The 21,805-nt window shown below is 47.1% G+C and overlaps 1 protein-coding gene and 1 long non-coding RNA gene across 2 annotated transcripts in view; one reads left to right on the plus strand and one right to left on the minus strand.

Moving 5' to 3' along the window:
- LOC140393349 (uncharacterized) overlaps positions 1-21,805 on the plus strand; it is a 174,873-nt gene that overhangs the window by 57,013 nt on the left and 96,055 nt on the right. The gene's annotated exons all lie outside the window — the stretch shown is intronic.
- prom2 (prominin 2) overlaps positions 1-21,805 on the minus strand; it is a 140,324-nt gene that overhangs the window by 22,681 nt on the left and 95,838 nt on the right. The window contains exons 19-20 of the mRNA XM_072479709.1: positions 21,227-21,307; positions 16,568-16,636 (exon numbers count right to left, since the gene is read on the minus strand). Of these exons, the coding sequence (XP_072335810.1) occupies positions 16,568-16,636; positions 21,227-21,307 (150 nt within the window). The remainder of the gene's footprint in view (positions 1-16,567; positions 16,637-21,226; positions 21,308-21,805) is intronic.

The raw sequence follows: 21,805 nt of genomic DNA on the forward strand, positions 1-21,805 counted from the left end.
CCCACTCCCAGGCACACATCACTCTGTATAACTCTCTAAGGCACACGTCACTCTGTATAACCCACTCCCAGGCACACATCACTCTGTATAACCCACTCCCAGACACACATCACTCTGTATAACCCACTCCCAGACACACATCACTCTGTATAACCCACTCCCAGACACACATCACTCTGTATAACTCTCCCAGGCACACATCACTCTGTATACCTCTCCCAGGCACACATCACTCTGTATAACCCACTCCCAGACACACATCACTCTGCATAACCCACTCCCAGACACACATCACTCTGTATAACCCACTCCCAGACACACATCACTCTGTATAACCCACTCCCAGGCACACATCACTCTGTATAACTCTCCCAGGCACACATCACTCTGTATACCACTCCCAGGCACACATCACTCTGTATAACCCACTCCCAGACACTCATCACTCTGTATAACCTACTCCCAGACACAGATCGCTCTGTATAACTCACTCCCAGACACACATCACTCTGTATAACCCACTCCCAGGCACACATCACTCTGTATAACTCTCCCAGGCACACGTCACTCTGCATTACCCACTTCCAGACACACATCACTCTTTATAACCCACTCTCAGACACACATCACTCTGTATAACCCACTCTCAGACACACATCACTCTGTATAACCCACTCTCAGACACACATCACTCTGTATAACCTACTCCCAGACACACATCACTCTGTATAACGCACTCCCAGGCACACATCACTCTTTATAACCCACTCTCAGACACACATCACTCTGTATAACCTACTCCCAGACACACATCACTCTGTATAACCCACTCTCAGACACACATCACTCTTTATAACCCACTGTCAGACACACATCACTCTGTATAACCCACTCCCAGACACACATCACTCTGTATAACCCACTCTCAGACACACATCACTCTGTATAACCCACTCTCAGACACACATCACTCTGTATAACCTACTCCCAGACACACATCACTCTGTATAACCCACTCCCAGGCACACATCACTCTTTATAACCCACTCTCAGACACACATCACTCTGTATAACCCACTCCCAGACACAGATCACTCTGTATAACCCACTCCCAGACACACATCACTCTGTATAACTCTCCCAGGCACACATCACTCTGTATTACCCACTCCCAGACACACATCACTCTGTATAACCCACTCTCAGACACACATCACTCTGTATAACCCACTCCCAGACACACATCACTCTGTATAACTCTCCCAGGCACACATCACTCTGTATAACCCACTCCCAGACACACATCACTCTGTATAACCCACTCTCAGACACACATCACTCTGTATAACCCACTCCCAGACACACATCACTCTGTATAACTCTCCCAGGCACACATCACTCTGTATAACCCACTCCCAGGCACACATCACTCTGTATAACACACTCCCAGACACACATCACTCTGTATTACCCACTCCCAGGCAGACATCACTCTGTATAACTCTCTAAGGCACACGTCACTCTGTATAACCCACTCCCAGGCACACATCACTCTGTATAACCCACTCCCAGACACACATCACTCTGTATAACCCACTCCCAGACACACATCACTCTGTATAACTCTCCCAGGCACACATCACTCTGTATACCTCTCCCAGGCACACATCACTCTGTATAACCCACTCCCAGACACACATCACTCTGTATAACCCACTCCCAGACACACATCACTCTGTATAACCCACTCCCAGACACACATCACTCTGTATAACCCACTCCCAGACACACATCACTCTGTATAACTCTCCCAGGCACACATCACTCTGTATACCTCTCCCAGGCACACATCACTCTGTATAACCCACTCCCAGACACACATCACTCTGTATAACCCACTCCCAGACACACATCACTCTGTATAACCCACTCCCAGGCACACATCACTCTGTATAACCTACTTCCAGACACAGATCACTCTGTATAACTCACTCCCAGACACACATCACTCTGTATAACCCACTCCCAGGCACACATCACTCTGTATAACTCTCCCAGGCACACGTCACTCTGTATAACCCTCTCCCAGGCACACATCACTCTGTATAACCCACTCCCAGACACACATCACTCTGTATAACCCACTCCCAGGCACACATCACTCTGTATAACTCTCCCAGGCACACGTCACTCTGCATTACCCACTTCCAGACACACATCACTCTTTATAACCCACTCTCAGACACACGTCACTCTGTATAACCCACTCTCAGACACACATCACTCTGTATAACCCACTCTCAGACACACATCACTCTGTATAACCTACTCCCAGACACACATCACTCTGTATAACCCACTCCCAGGCACACATCACTCTTTATAACCCACTCTCAGACACACATCACTCTGTATAACCCACTCTCAGACACACATCACTCAGTATAACCTACTCCCAGACACACATCACTCTGTATAACCCACTCCCAGACACACATCACTCTGTATAACCCACTCCCAGGCACACATCACTCTGTATACCTCTCCCAGGCACACATCACTCTGTATAACCCACTCCCAGACACAGATCACTCTGTATAACTCACTCCCAGACACACATCACTCTGTATAACCCACTCTCAGACACACATCACTCTGTATAACCCACTCTCAGACACACATCACTCTGTATAACCTACTCCCAGACACACATCACTCTGTATAACCCACTCCCAGGCACACATCACTCTTTATAACCCACTCTCAGACACACATCACTCTGTATAACCCACTCCCAGACACAGATCACTCTGTATAACCCACTCCCAGACACACATCACTCTGTATAACCTACTCCCAGACACACATCACTCTGTATAACCCACTCCCAGGCACACATCACTCTTTATAACCCACTCTCAGACACACATCACTCTGTATAACCTACTCCCAGACACACATCACTCTGTATAACCCATCCTCAGACACACATCACTCTTTATAACCCACTCTCAGACACACATCACTCTGTATAACCCACTCCCAGACACACATCACTCTGTATAACCCACTCTCAGACACACATCACTCTGTATAACCCACTCTCAGACACACATCACTCTGTATACTTACTCCCAGACACACATCACTCTGTATAACCCACTCCCAGACACACATCACTCTGTATAACCCACTCTCAGACACACATCACTCTGTATAACCCACTCCCAGACACAGATCACTCTGTATAACCCACTCCCAGGCACACATCACTCTGTATAACTCTCCCAGGCACACATCACTCTGTATAACCCACTCCCAGACACACATCACTCTGTATAACCCACTCTCAGACACACATCACTCTGTATAACCCACTCCCAGACACACATCACTCTGTATAACTCTCCCAGGCACACATCACTCTGTATAACCCACTCCCAGACACACATCACTCTGTATAACCCACTCTCAGACACACATCGCTCTGTATAACCCACTCCCAGACACACATCACTCTGTATAACTCTCCCAGGCACACATCACTCTGTATAACCCACTCCCAGGCACACATCACTCTGTATAACACACTCCCAGACACACATCACTCTGTATAACTCTCCCAGGCACACATCACTCTGTATAACCCACTCCCAGACACACATCACTCTGTATAACCCACTCTCAGACACACATCACTCTGTATAACCCACTCCCAGACACACATCACTCTGTATAACTCCCCCAGGCACACATCACTCTGTATAACCCACTCCCAGACACACATCACTCTGTATAACCCACTCTCAGACACACATCACTCTATATAACCCACTCCCAGACACACATCACTCTGTATAACTCTCCCAGGCACACATCACTCTGTATAACCCACTCCCAGGCACACATCACTCTGTATAACACACTCCCAGACACACATCACTCTGTATAACCCACTCCCAGGCACACATCACTCTGTATAACTCTCTAAGGCACACGTCACTCTGTATAACCCACTCCGAGGCACACATCACTCTGTATAACCCACTCCCAGACACACATCACTCTGTATAACCCACTCCCAGACACACATCACTCTGTATAACCCACTCCCAGACACACATCACTCTGTATAACTCTCCCAGGCACACATCACTCTGTATACCTCTCCCAGGCACACATCACTCTGTATAACCCACTCCCAGACACACATCACTCTGCATAACCCACTCCCAGACACACATCACTCTGTATAACCCACTCCCAGACACACATCACTCTGTATAACCCACTCCCAGGCACACATCACTCTGTATAACTCTCCCAGGCACACATCACTCTGTATACCACTCCCAGGCACACATCACTCTGTATAACCCACTCCCAGACACTCATCACTCTGTATAACCTACTCCCAGACACAGATCGCTCTGTATAACTCACTCCCAGACACACATCACTCTGTATAACCCACTCCCAGGCACACATCACTCTGTATAACTCTCCCAGGCACACGTCACTCTGCATTACCCACTTCCAGACACACATCACTCTTTATAACCCACTCTCAGACACACATCACTCTGTATAACCCACTCTCAGACACACATCACTCTGTATAACCCACTCTCAGACACACATCACTCTGTATAACCTACTCCCAGACACACATCACTCTGTATAACGCACTCCCAGGCACACATCACTCTTTATAACCCACTCTCAGACACACATCACTCTGTATAACCTACTCCCAGACACACATCACTCTGTATAACCCACTCTCAGACACACATCACTCTTTATAACCCACTGTCAGACACACATCACTCTGTATAACCCACTCCCAGACACACATCACTCTGTATAACCCACTCTCAGACACACATCACTCTGTATAACCCACTCTCAGACACACATCACTCTGTATAACCTACTCCCAGACACACATCACTCTGTATAACCCACTCCCAGGCACACATCACTCTTTATAACCCACTCTCAGACACACATCACTCTGTATAACCCACTCCCAGACACAGATCACTCTGTATAACCCACTCCCAGACACACATCACTCTGTATAACTCTCCCAGGCACACATCACTCTGTATTACCCACTCCCAGACACACATCACTCTGTATAACCCACTCTCAGACACACATCACTCTGTATAACCCACTCCCAGACACACATCACTCTGTATAACTCTCCCAGGCACACATCACTCTGTATAACCCACTCCCAGACACACATCACTCTGTATAACCCACTCTCAGACACACATCACTCTGTATAACCCACTCCCAGACACACATCACTCTGTATAACTCTCCCAGGCACACATCACTCTGTATAACCCACTCCCAGGCACACATCACTCTGTATAACACACTCCCAGACACACATCACTCTGTATTACCCACTCCCAGGCAGACATCACTCTGTATAACTCTCTAAGGCACACGTCACTCTGTATAACCCACTCCCAGGCACACATCACTCTGTATAACCCACTCCCAGACACACATCACTCTGTATAACCCACTCCCAGACACACATCACTCTGTATAACTCTCCCAGGCACACATCACTCTGTATACCTCTCCCAGGCACACATCACTCTGTATAACCCACTCCCAGACACACATCACTCTGTATAACCCACTCCCAGACACACATCACTCTGTATAACCCACTCCCAGACACACATCACTCTGTATAACCCACTCCCAGACACACATCACTCTGTATAACTCTCCCAGGCACACATCACTCTGTATACCTCTCCCAGGCACACATCACTCTGTATAACCCACTCCCAGACACACATCACTCTGTATAACCCACTCCCAGACACACATCACTCTGTATAACCCACTCCCAGGCACACATCACTCTTTATAACCCACTGTCAGACACACATCACTCTGTATAACCCACTCCCAGACACACATCACTCTGTATAACCCACTCTCAGACACACATCACTCTGTATAACCCACTCTCAGACACACATCACTCTGTATAACCTACTCCCAGACACACATCACTCTGTATAACCCACTCCCAGGCACACATCACTCTTTATAACCCACTCTCAGACACACATCACTCTGTATAACCCACTCCCAGACACAGATCACTCTGTATAACCCACTCCCAGACACACATCACTCTGTATAACCTACTCCCAGACACACATCACTCTGTATAACCCACTCCCAGGCACACATCACTCTTTATAACCCACTCTCAGACACACATCACTCTGTATAACCTACTCCCAGACACACATCACTCTGTATAACCCATCCTCAGACACACATCACTCTTTATAACCCACTCTCAGACACACATCACTCTGTATAACCCACTCCCAGACACACATCACTCTGTATAACCCACTCTCAGACACACATCACTCTGTATAACCCACTCTCAGACACACATCACTCTGTATACTTACTCCCAGACACACATCACTCTGTATAACCCACTCCCAGACACACATCACTCTGTATAACCCACTCTCAGACACACATCACTCTGTATAACCCACTCCCAGACACAGATCACTCTGTATAACCCACTCCCAGGCACACATCACTCTGTATAACTCTCCCAGGCACACATCACTCTGTATAACCCACTCCCAGACACACATCACTCTGTATAACCCACTCTCAGACACACATCACTCTGTATAACCCACTCCCAGACACACATCACTCTGTATAACTCTCCCAGGCACACATCACTCTGTATAACCCACTCCCAGACACACATCACTCTGTATAACCCACTCTCAGACACACATCGCTCTGTATAACCCACTCCCAGACACACATCACTCTGTATAACTCTCCCAGGCACACATCACTCTGTATAACCCACTCCCAGGCACACATCACTCTGTATAACACACTCCCAGACACACATCACTCTGTATAACTCTCCCAGGCACACATCACTCTGTATAACCCACTCCCAGACACACATCACTCTGTATAACCCACTCTCAGACACACATCACTCTGTATAACCCACTCCCAGACACACATCACTCTGTATAACTCTCCCAGGCACACATCACTCTGTATAACCCACTCCCAGACACACATCACTCTGTATAACCCACTCTCAGACACACATCACTCTATATAACCCACTCCCAGACACACATCACTCTGTATAACTCTCCCAGGCACACATCACTCTGTATAACCCACTCCCAGGCACACATCACTCTGTATAACACACTCCCAGACACACATCACTCTGTATAACCCACTCCCAGGCACACATCACTCTGTATAACTCTCTAAGGCACACGTCACTCTGTATAACCCACTCCCAGGCACACATCACTCTGTATAACCCACTCCCAGACACACATCACTCTGTATAACCCACTCCCAGACACACATCACTCTGTATAACCCACTCCCAGACACACATCACTCTGTATAACTCTCCCAGGCACACATCACTCTGTATACCTCTCCCAGGCACACATCACTCTGTATAACCCACTCCCAGACACACATCACTCTGCATAACCCACTCCCAGACACACATCACTCTGTATAACCCACTCCCAGACACACATCACTCTGTATAACCCACTCCCAGGCACACATCACTCTGTATAACTCTCCCAGGCACACATCACTCTGTATACCACTCCCAGGCACACATCACTCTATATAACCCACTCCCAGACACACATCACTCTGTATAACTCTCCCAGGCACACATCACTCTGTATAACCCACTCCCAGGCACACATCACTCTGTATAACACACTCCCAGACACACATCACTCTGTATAACCCACTCCCAGGCACACATCACTCTGTATAACTCTCTAAGGCACACGTCACTCTGTATAACCCACTCCGAGGCACACATCACTCTGTATAACCCACTCCCAGACACACATCACTCTGTATAACCCACTCCCAGACACACATCACTCTGTATAACCCACTCCCAGACACACATCACTCTGTATAACTCTCCCAGGCACACATCACTCTGTATACCTCTCCCAGGCACACATCACTCTGTATAACCCACTCCCAGACACACATCACTCTGCATAACCCACTCCCAGACACACATCACTCTGTATAACCCACTCCCAGACACACATCACTCTGTATAACCCACTCCCAGGCACACATCACTCTGTATAACTCTCCCAGGCACACATCACTCTGTATACCACTCCCAGGCACACATCACTCTGTATAACCCACTCCCAGACACTCATCACTCTGTATAACCTACTCCCAGACACAGATCGCTCTGTATAACTCACTCCCAGACACACATCACTCTGTATAACCCACTCCCAGGCACACATCACTCTGTATAACTCTCCCAGGCACACGTCACTCTGCATTACCCACTTCCAGACACACATCACTCTTTATAACCCACTCTCAGACACACATCACTCTGTATAACCCACTCTCAGACACACATCACTCTGTATAACCCACTCTCAGACACACATCACTCTGTATAACCTACTCCCAGACACACATCACTCTGTATAACGCACTCCCAGGCACACATCACTCTTTATAACCCACTCTCAGACACACATCACTCTGTATAACCTACTCCCAGACACACATCACTCTGTATAACCCACTCTCAGACACACATCACTCTTTATAACCCACTGTCAGACACACATCACTCTGTATAACCCACTCCCAGACACACATCACTCTGTATAACCCACTCTCAGACACACATCACTCTGTATAACCCACTCTCAGACACACATCACTCTGTATAACCTACTCCCAGACACACATCACTCTGTATAACCCACTCCCAGGCACACATCACTCTTTATAACCCACTCTCAGACACACATCACTCTGTATAACCCACTCCCAGACACAGATCACTCTGTATAACCCACTCCCAGACACACATCACTCTGTATAACTCTCCCAGGCACACATCACTCTGTATTACCCACTCCCAGACACACATCACTCTGTATAACCCACTCTCAGACACACATCACTCTGTATAACCCACTCCCAGACACACATCACTCTGTATAACTCTCCCAGGCACACATCACTCTGTATAACCCACTCCCAGACACACATCACTCTGTATAACCCACTCTCAGACACACATCACTCTGTATAACCCACTCCCAGACACACATCACTCTGTATAACTCTCCCAGGCACACATCACTCTGTATAACCCACTCCCAGGCACACATCACTCTGTATAACACACTCCCAGACACACATCACTCTGTATTACCCACTCCCAGGCAGACATCACTCTGTATAACTCTCTAAGGCACACGTCACTCTGTATAACCCACTCCCAGGCACACATCACTCTGTATAACCCACTCCCAGACACACATCACTCTGTATAACCCACTCCCAGACACACATCACTCTGTATAACTCTCCCAGGCACACATCACTCTGTATACCTCTCCCAGGCACACATCACTCTGTATAACCCACTCCCAGACACACATCACTCTGTATAACCCACTCCCAGACACACATCACTCTGTATAACCCACTCCCAGACACACATCACTCTGTATAACCCACTCCCAGACACACATCACTCTGTATAACTCTCCCAGGCACACATCACTCTGTATACCTCTCCCAGGCACACATCACTCTGTATAACCCACTCCCAGACACACATCACTCTGTATAACCCACTCCCAGACACACATCACTCTGTATAACCCACTCCCAGGCACACATCACTCTTTATAACCCACTGTCAGACACACATCACTCTGTATAACCCACTCCCAGACACACATCACTCTGTATAACCCACTCTCAGACACACATCACTCTGTATAACCCACTCTCAGACACACATCACTCTGTATAACCTACTCCCAGACACACATCACTCTGTATAACCCACTCCCAGGCACACATCACTCTTTATAACCCACTCTCAGACACACATCACTCTGTATAACCCACTCCCAGACACAGATCACTCTGTATAACCCACTCCCAGACACACATCACTCTGTATAACCTACTCCCAGACACACATCACTCTGTATAACCCACTCCCAGGCACACATCACTCTTTATAACCCACTCTCAGACACACATCACTCTGTATAACCTACTCCCAGACACACATCACTCTGTATAACCCATCCTCAGACACACATCACTCTTTATAACCCACTCTCAGACACACATCACTCTGTATAACCCACTCCCAGACACACATCACTCTGTATAACCCACTCTCAGACACACATCACTCTGTATAACCCACTCTCAGACACACATCACTCTGTATACTTACTCCCAGACACACATCACTCTGTATAACCCACTCCCAGACACACATCACTCTGTATAACCCACTCTCAGACACACATCACTCTGTATAACCCACTCCCAGACACAGATCACTCTGTATAACCCACTCCCAGGCACACATCACTCTGTATAACTCTCCCAGGCACACATCACTCTGTATAACCCACTCCCAGACACACATCACTCTGTATAACCCACTCTCAGACACACATCACTCTGTATAACCCACTCCCAGACACACATCACTCTGTATAACTCTCCCAGGCACACATCACTCTGTATAACCCACTCCCAGACACACATCACTCTGTATAACCCACTCTCAGACACACATCGCTCTGTATAACCCACTCCCAGACACACATCACTCTGTATAACTCTCCCAGGCACACATCACTCTGTATAACCCACTCCCAGGCACACATCACTCTGTATAACACACTCCCAGACACACATCACTCTGTATAACTCTCCCAGGCACACATCACTCTGTATAACCCACTCCCAGACACACATCACTCTGTATAACCCACTCTCAGACACACATCACTCTGTATAACCCACTCCCAGACACACATCACTCTGTATAACTCTCCCAGGCACACATCACTCTGTATAACCCACTCCCAGACACACATCACTCTGTATAACCCACTCTCAGACACACATCACTCTATATAACCCACTCCCAGACACACATCACTCTGTATAACTCTCCCAGGCACACATCACTCTGTATAACCCACTCCCAGGCACACATCACTCTGTATAACACACTCCCAGACACACATCACTCTGTATAACCCACTCCCAGGCACACATCACTCTGTATAACTCTCTAAGGCACACGTCACTCTGTATAACCCACTCCCAGGCACACATCACTCTGTATAACCCACTCCCAGACACACATCACTCTGTATAACCCACTCCCAGACACACATCACTCTGTATAACCCACTCCCAGACACACATCACTCTGTATAACTCTCCCAGGCACACATCACTCTGTATACCTCTCCCAGGCACACATCACTCTGTATAACCCACTCCCAGACACACATCACTCTGCATAACCCACTCCCAGACACACATCACTCTGTATAACCCACTCCCAGACACACATCACTCTGTATAACCCACTCCCAGGCACACATCACTCTGTATAACTCTCCCAGGCACACATCACTCTGTATACCACTCCCAGGCACACATCACTCTGTATAACCCACTCCCAGACACTCATCACTCTGTATAACCTACTCCCAGACACAGATCGCTCTGTATAACTCACTCCCAGACACACATCACTCTGTATAACCCACTCCCAGGCACACATCACTCTGTATAACTCTCCCAGGCACACGTCACTCTGCATTACCCACTTCCAGACACACATCACTCTTTATAACCCACTCTCAGACACACATCACTCTGGATAACCCACTCTCAGACACACATCACTCTGTATAACCCACTCTCAGACACACATCACTCTGTATAACCTACTCCCAGACACACATCACTCTGTATAACGCACTCCCAGGCACACATCACTCTTTATAACCCACTCTCAGACACACATCACTCTGTATAACCTACTCCCAGACACACATCACTCTGTATAACCCACTCTCAGACACACATCACTCTTTATAACCCACTGTCAGACACACATCACTCTGTATAACCCACTCCCAGACACACATCACTCTGTATAACCCACTCTCAGACACACATCACTCTGTATAACCCACTCTCAGACACACATCACTCTGTATAACCTACTCCCAGACACACATCACTCTGTATAACCCACTCCCAGGCACACATCACTCTTTATAACCCACTCTCAGACACACATCACTCTGTATAACCCACTCCCAGACACAGATCACTCTGTATAACCCACTCCCAGACACACATCACTCTGTATAACTCTCCCAGGCACACATCACTCTGTATTACCCACTCCCAGACACACATCACTCTGTATAACCCACTCTCAGACACACATCACTCTGTATAACCCACTCCCAGACACACATCACTCTGTATAACTCTCCCAGGCACACATCACTCTGTATAACCCACTCCCAGACACACATCACTCTGTATAACCCACTCTCAGACACACATCACTCTGTATAACCCACTCCCAGACACACATCACTCTGTATAACTCTCCCAGGCACACATCACTCTGTATAACCCACTCCCAGGCACACATCACTCTGTATAACACACTCCCAGACACACATCACTCTGTATTACCCACTCCCAGGCAGACATCACTCTGTATAACTCTCTAAGGCACACGTCACTCTGTATAACCCACTCCCAGGCACACATCACTCTGTATAACCCACTCCCAGACACACATCACTCTGTATAACCCACTCCCAGACACACATCACTCTGTATAACTCTCCAAGGCACACATCACTCTGTATACCTCTCCCAGGCACACATCACTCTGTATAACCCACTCCCAGACACACATCACTCTGTATAACCCACTCCCAGACACACATCACTCTGTATAACCCACTCCCAGACACACATCACTCTGTATAACCCACTCCCAGACACACATCACTCTGTATAACCTACTCCCAGGCACACATCACTCTGTATACCTCTCCCAGGCACACATCACTCTGTATAACCCACTCTCAGACACACATCACTCTGTATAACCCACTCTCAGACACACATCACTCAGTATAACCTACTCCCAGACACACATCACTCTGTATAACCCACTCCCAGGCACACATCACTCTGTATAACTCTCCCAGGCACACATCACTCTGTATACCACTCCCAGGCACACATCACTCTGTATAACCCACTCCCAGACACTCATCACTCTGTATAACCTACTCCCAGACACAGATCGCTCTGTATAACTCACTCCCAGACACACATCACTCTGTATAACCCACTCCCAGGCACACATCACTCTGTATAACTCTCCCAGGCACACGTCACTCTGCATTACCCACTTCCAGACACACATCACTCTTTATAACCCACTCTCAGACACACATCACTCTGTATAACCCACTCTCAGACACACATCACTCTGTATAACCCACTCTCAGACACACATCACTCTGTATAACCTACTCCCAGACACACATCACTCTGTATAACGCACTCCCAGGCACACATCACTCTTTATAACCCACTCTCAGACACACATCACTCTGTATAACCTACTCCCAGACACACATCACTCTGTATAACCCACTCTCAGACACACATCACTCTTTATAACCCACTGTCAGACACACATCACTCTGTATAACCCACTCCCAGACACACATCACTCTGTATAACCCACTCTCAGACACACATCACTCTGTATAACCCACTCTCAGACACACATCACTCTGTATAACCTACTCCCAGACACACATCACTCTGTATAACCCACTCCCAGGCACACATCACTCTTTATAACCCACTCTCAGACACACATCACTCTGTATAACCCACTCCCAGACACAGATCACTCTGTATAACCCACTCCCAGACACACATCACTCTGTATAACTCTCCCAGGCACACATCACTCTGTATTACCCACTCCCAGACACACATCACTCTGTATAACCCACTCTCAGACACACATCACTCTGTATAACCCACTCCCAGACACACATCACTCTGTATAACTCTCCCAGGCACACATCACTCTGTATAACCCACTCCCAGACACACATCACTCTGTATAACCCACTCTCAGACACACATCACTCTGTATAACCCACTCCCAGACACACATCACTCTGTATAACTCTCCCAGGCACACATCACTCTGTATAACCCACTCCCAGGCACACATCACTCTGTATAACACACTCCCAGACACACATCACTCTGTATTACCCACTCCCAGGCAGACATCACTCTGTATAACTCTCTAAGGCACACGTCACTCTGTATAACCCACTCCCAGGCACACATCACTCTGTATAACCCACTCCCAGACACACATCACTCTGTATAACCCACTCCCAGACACACATCACTCTGTATAACTCTCCCAGGCACACATCACTCTGTATACCTCTCCCAGGCACACATCACTCTGTATAACCCACTCCCAGACACACATCACTCTGTATAACCCACTCCCAGACACACATCACTCTGTATAACCCACTCCCAGACACACATCACTCTGTATAACCCACTCCCAGACACACATCACTCTGTATAACTCTCCCAGGCACACATCACTCTGTATACCTCTCCCAGGCACACATCACTCTGTATAACCCACTCCCAGACACACATCACTCTGTATAACCCACTCCCAGACACACATCACTCTGTATAACCCACTCCCAGGCACACATCACTCTGTATAACCTACTTCCAGACACAGATCACTCTGTATAACTCACTCCCAGACACACATCACTCTGTATAACCCACTCCCAGGCACACATCACTCTGTATAACTCTCCCAGGCACACGTCACTCTGTATAACCCACTCCCAGGCACACATCACTCTGTATAACCCACTCCCAGACACACATCACTCTGTATAACCCACTCCCAGGCACACATCACTCTGTATAACTCTCCCAGGCACACGTCACTCTGCATTACCCACTTCCAGACACACATCACTCTTTATAACCCACTCTCAGACACACGTCACTCTGTATAACCCACTCTCAGACACACATCACTCTGTATAACCCACTCTCAGACACACATCACTCTGTATAACCTACTCCCAGACACACATCACTCTGTATAACCCACTCCCAGGCACACATCACTCTTTATAACCCACTCTCAGACACACATCACTCTGTATAACCCACTCTCAGACACACATCACTCAGTATAACCTACTCCCAGACACACATCACTCTGTATAACCCACTCCCAGACACACATCACTCTGTATAACCCACTCCCAGGCACACATCACTCTGTATACCTCTCCCAGGCACACATCACTCTGTATAACCCACTCCCAGACACACATCACTCTGTATAACTCTCCCAGGCACACATCACTCTGTATACCTCTCCCAGGCACACATCACTCTGTATAACCCACTCCCAGACACACATCACTCTGTATAACCTACTCCCAGACACAGATCACTCTGTATAACTCACTCCCAGACACACATCACTCTGTATAACCCACTCCCAGACACACATCACTCTGTCTCACCCACTCCCAGACACACATCACTCTGTATAACTCTCCCAGGCACACATCACTCTGTATAACCCACTCCCAGACACACATCACTCTGTATACCTCTCCCAGGCACACATCACTCTGTATAACTCTCCCAGGCACACATCACTCTGTATACCTCTCCCAGGCACACATCACTCTGTATAACCCACTCCCAGACACACATCACTCTGTATAACCTACTCCCAGACACAGATCACTCTGTATAACTCACTCCCAGACACACATCACTCTGTATACCTCTCCCAGGCACACATCACTCTGTATAACCCACTCCCAGACACACATCACTCTGTATAACCCACTCCCAGACACACATCACTCTGTATAACCCACTCCCAGACACACATCACTCTGTATAACCCACTCCCAGGCACACATCACTCTGTATAACTCTCCCAGGCACACATCACTCTGTATACCTCTCCCAGGCACACATCACTCTGTATAACCCACTCCCAGACACACATCACTCTGTATAACCTACTCCCAGACACAGATCACTCTGTATAACTCACTCCCAGACACACATCACTCTGTATAACCCACTCCCAGGCACACATCAATCTGTATAACCTACTCCCAGGCACACATCACTCTGTATAACCCACTCCCAGACACACATCACTCTGTATAACTCACTCTCAGACACACATCACTCTGTATAACCCACTCCCAGGCACACATCACTCTGTATAACCCACTCCCAGGCACACATCACTCTGTATAACCCACTCCCAGGCACACATCACTCTGTATAACTCTCCCAGGCACACGTCACTCTGCATTACCCACTTCCAGACACACATCAATTTGTATGGATTTTATCTTTCTGTTTATGCAACTCTTTATTGCCCACTCCCAGGCTTCTCCTGCCTTGGTTTGCAGTAAGAGCTAGCCACACAATGCTATGTATTCTGACCTTGAAGATTGATTTGCTGAGCGTGTTAGCTTACCATTGTCTTGGTCCAATTGACATAGGCAATTAAAGAATCGAGCTGACAATCCAGAAAGATCTTCGATTCCTGTCATGATGAAAAGTATGGCCATTTCATATTTATTTTTGTTAATCGAATATTTTGCTTACTCTTCAACCGAGATTGATTCATTAGCTACTTATGCCCAGGAGGTGGTTAGTTACTGTGGACAGGAACAAACTGGATTTTCTGAAAAGTTTTTTGCTATAAAGGAGGTTATAATCCCTAAGCCACAGATTTAGCAGTTATAAAGCTGTGTACAATGTGGGACAATGCATCGTATTCTAAGTGCTGAGCATAAGGACTGCAAGTCCACAGGTTCAATGATGCCATGTCCTTGAACCATATTGACCAGAAATCCAGCTGCAATCCATGGCCAGTTAATACATCCAAAGCAGGGTCACAGTTGACCTCAGTATCACAACCCAGGGACGTGGAAAATGGTCAGCTCAGAATCCTGCTAGTAATCAATGGGGTAGATTTCCATCTTCACCACTCCCAGCTCTTTATGCCAAGAGTAACATGTTGGGATTTGTGGCTATACGTTGCTCATGAGGTGTACTACTCTTCACCAGGTTAATGACCTAGCTGTCTGGCCTCACCTCCTCAATACCCAAAGCCTCTCCTGTCTAACCATCTCCTTTGGACATTATCACCACTGAATCCTCCACCATCAATATACTTGGGATGACCATGGACCAGAAACTGAACTGGACCAGCTATATAAATACTGTGGCTGCAAGAGCAGTCAGCTAGGAATTCTATGATGAGTAACTCACCTCCTGACTCCCCAAAGGCTGTTTAAAAGGTATTTACAAATATGAAGTAACAAGCGAACAAGTTTTAATGACCATGGGGATGAAAATATGCAGTACCATGGCCATCGGCTTTCTGAAGGCCTTCCATTCTGCAGGGCCCTGAATATATACAATGCCTTAGCACCATCCTATTATCTGAATACTGCTTCAATAATAGTCCAGATTATTGTTCACATGGTCTCTGCTTTACTTACTGTCTTATGCAGATGGCACTGTTGTGAACTCTGCAAACTATCAGTTCAGGTGCTAATACACCTTTTAAAGAGCCAGTTAATTTCTGGGAAATGAACCGATGGTTTAAGGATTTTCTCCCGATATTTGGACTCTTCTCTATTGTAAGGAACTTATTAAATCCTTGACTGTTCCGTGTTGCTCTTTTTAGAATCCCTGTCATGTGCAACATTAGAGACTTTTGATTTTGAGATAAATCCCCCTGACCCACCCCCACATCCCCGCCTCCACCCTACCGCCCTCCAACCCCCGCCACAAGCTGTTATTTGGACATATCTGACAGACCCCTCAGTATGCTCTGTGGCATAGCCCATGATGTCATTTTGATGGACTTGGCTAGCAACCAATCAACTCCTTTGCAATCCCGGGGCTAAGCAGATTCTCAATACGGATTGGTGCTTTTTTTTCTGGAATGCCCCGCTGGGTGATTCTCTTTGTGTTTGGTTTAAGTTTTGATTGGAACTGCAGAGCTAACCAGAATCCTTTTGAATCTCTCTCCCCGAAGAGGGGAATTCTCACTCAAATCTTAGCTTGAACTCCCTTCAGATAAATAGAGCAGTTAGTGAGCATTCAAAGCCTGAAGATAAAGCTGAGGAGGGGAAAGTTTCCGGAAACCTCTCCCATTAAAGGTACCAGACCACTCAGAGGCCTTGTGAAAACTGCTGCTGTGATACTCTGTTTAACTGAGATAAGCTGTTGGTGAGTCTGCTGAAGCTGACCACATATCAGAGTCTCAGCAGACGTGAAGTGCATTGTCCATGGGTAAGGCTCAGCCCAACACAAGTTAAAGTGAGTCCCTAGAGGATATCCCACAGCCTGAGAATCTGGCCTGTGTTATGGGAGGGTGCACGATCAGTTCCAGCCCCATAAACCCCGGAGTCCCTACATAAGTGAATTAACCAATAGTTTGTGTTTTCCTGAGATCTTTAACCTCAACTGCTCCAAAGAGTTACAGACACCAGATTTATAAGTAAACATTAACAAACTGTTTATTAATAGCAAAAGGAAAAGATAATTATATCTGCCAAGAAATAACAGACCAATGGTCTACTGATCTCCCTATCCCCAAAACCCCGTCCCACCCTCTGCCAGACACATACAAGACAGACACAAGGTATTGATCAGAGAGGATAAAAAGACAGGGATTAAAGGGAAAGGTTTGAGATTCTCTTCGCTGCTGCAGTTGCGGCCTCTGGAAAATAGGTTTACTCAAGAGGTTCGGGTTGGTGCAATTCTGTCCTTTGACCACTGGGTGGCATTTTACCCAATGTTCCAGGTGTGTGCAATACTGTCCTTCCACCGCCAGATGGAGTTTTACACAGACTTCAGGTCGATGTGTTTCTGGCCTTCTTCCATCAGATGGAGCTTCTGCCTCCTTGATCTATTGCTGGGCTTTAAGTTTGAGAGTTTGCCTTGTTAATGTTCACAAATGCTGGCGGTATTTTAGAGAATGCTTTCAGTTTGAACTCTTCCCAGCCTTCCAGAGAGAGGATTAAAACGTTACAGGCCTGGTGAGTGACGGCTCGTTTTTTTACTCCAGAAGCTTTCCACAAGCTTGACTGCAGTCTGCCTTCTCACTAGGAGAGCCTTCACAGAACTGGCCTGGAGGTTTTAGATATCGCCAGGCCAAAAGAGAGGAAGAGCAGCAGAGAGAGAGAGAGCCTTCCAGCTGCCACTTGGCTGAAAGCTTACTGTGCGGAGTCTGCACGTTCTCCCCGAGTGTGCGTGGGTTTCCTCTGGGTGCCGCCCACAGTCCAAAGATGTGTCGGTTAGGTGGATTGGCCACGATAAATTGTCCTTAGTGACCAAAAAAAAGGTTAGGAAGGGTTATTGGGTTATGGGGATAGGGTGGAAGTGAGGGCTTAAGTGGGTCAGTGCAGACTCGATGGGCCGAATGGCGCCCTTCTGCACTGTATGTTCTATGTTCTGCAAAAGACCTGCCTTCCTCCCTGGAAGATTCTGAATAGCTCCACCAATCACCGGCAACAATGGGAGATGGCTGAAAATTCTACATCCACCGATTGGCTGCTTGCTAAGTTGATCAAATCAATATCATAGATTCTGGTACATCTTGGCCTGGTCCATCAGGGCAGGGTGTTCCAGCTCTGTCTACAATCTGTAGATGTAACAGAAATCCCAAAGAGCACAGTAATGTTGTAGCAGCTAACCAGTAGACTGCGGGTCAAAGCAGGCAACAGGACGGGGATAAAGGAAAGGAACACAGGGCAGGAAAAATGTTTCACAACAATATCCTAACCACCTGAGTGGTCCAGCTTGAAGATCCAATCCAACACCTCTCACCCTGTAGAGATCACTGCCTACAGGGGCTGGTTTAGCACACTGGGCTAATTCGCTGGCTTTTAAAGCAGACCAAGGCAGGCCAGCAGCACGGTTCGATTCCCGTACCAGCCTCCCCGAACAGGCGCCGAAATGTGGCGACTAGGGGCTTTTCACAGTAACTTCATTTGAAGCCTACTTGTGACAATAAGCGATTTTCATTTTTTTCATTTTTCAAAGTACTCAACCCCAACAGCGAAGATCTTCAAATCTCTCATACCACTTAATCCCTGTTATTTTTAACCTTTCCTACCCCTCCACCATGTGCCTGTCTTGTGTGCGTCTGAGTGGAGGGTGGGATGAGGTTTGGGGAATAGTTGGATAAGCAGACGATTGTTCCATTCTTACCATCATATATTTATCTTTTTCCGTGTTATAAATAAACAGCTTTTTAAATGTTTACATATAAATCTAGTGCCTGTAACTCATCAAGGGTTAAGGATCTCAGGAAAATACATAAATTATTGCTTAATTCACTTACGTTGGGATTCTGGGGTCTGTGGGGCAGGAATTGACCGCACACACTCCCAGGGTGTCATAGCACAATGGAGCAGATTGTTTAACACAGTTCAATATCCACTGGGAACGAAGAATCCAGTGGATGGTACGGTGGCATAGTGGTTAGCACTGCTACCTCACAGCGCCAGAGACCCGAGTTCAATTCCGGCCTTGGGTAACTGTGTGGAGTTTGCATGCCCTCCCCATGTCTGTGTGGGTTTCCTCCCACAGTCCGAAGATGTGCAGGGCACGTTGGGTTATAGGGATTCCTAATTGCCCTTGAACTGAGTGGTTTGCTGGGCCATTTCAAGGGCATTTAAGAGCCAACCACATTGCTGTGGATCTGGAGTCACGTGTAGACCAGACCGGGTAAGGTTGGCAGATTTCCTTCACTAAAGTCACATTAGTGAACCAGATGGGTTTTTATAATAATCAACGTGTTTTATGGTCATCATTACCGAGACTAACTTTCTTTCTTCATTTATTCACACTTAAATTCCGCTAGATGCCCTGTTGGGATTTGAAGCCGTGAACCCAGAACATTAGCCTGAGCCTCTGGAATATTAGTGAGCATTACCACAGCTCCACCATCCCCACCTGTGGAAAGATCTGCGTGAGCCTACTGCACGCATTGTGCTTGGCCTGAAGTTTCCATTCATAAACATTTCAAACATAACATTTATTTGCATTCCATAGAAACATTTAGTTAAAGGTTCTTTTTGGAAATGCACACAAATCCTTCTGTGATACTCACACTTTTAATAATACCCAAAGCTTTTGTGTGGAGCAATGTCTGTGCAGAATCTACCTTCGATAAAGTAGCGTTTACGTTTACCTGGAAGAATGCATCAAATCAGTTAGAATAAACAGTCACAGTGTGTGTAACGCAGTCACGGTGTGCAACACTATGTGTGTAGCGAAGGTACAGTGTGTGTAACACCGCCAATATGTACAAGGCAGTTACTGTGTGTAATATAGTCACACTGTGTATAACGCAGTCACAGTGGGTGTAACGCAGTCACAGTGGGTGTAACGCAGTCACAGTGGGTGTAACGCAGTCACAGTGGGTGTAACGCAGTCACAGTGGGTGTAACGCAGTCACAGTGGGTGTAACACAGTCACTGTGGGTGTAACGCAGTAACATAAGACCTAGGAGCAGGAGTGGGCCATCTGGACCCTCGAGCCTGCTCCGCCATTCAATGAGGTCATGGCTGATCTTTTGTGGATTCCACTTTCCGGCTCGAACACCATAACCCTTTATTCCTTTATTTCTTAAAAAAAACTACCTATCTTTATCTTGAAAACATTAAATGAAGGAGAGGAGCCTCAACTG

The sequence above is a fragment of the Scyliorhinus torazame genome, chromosome 16 (genome assembly GCF_047496885.1).
Source record: "Scyliorhinus torazame isolate Kashiwa2021f chromosome 16, sScyTor2.1, whole genome shotgun sequence".
NCBI classification, from domain to species: Eukaryota; Metazoa; Chordata; class Chondrichthyes; order Carcharhiniformes; family Scyliorhinidae; genus Scyliorhinus; species Scyliorhinus torazame.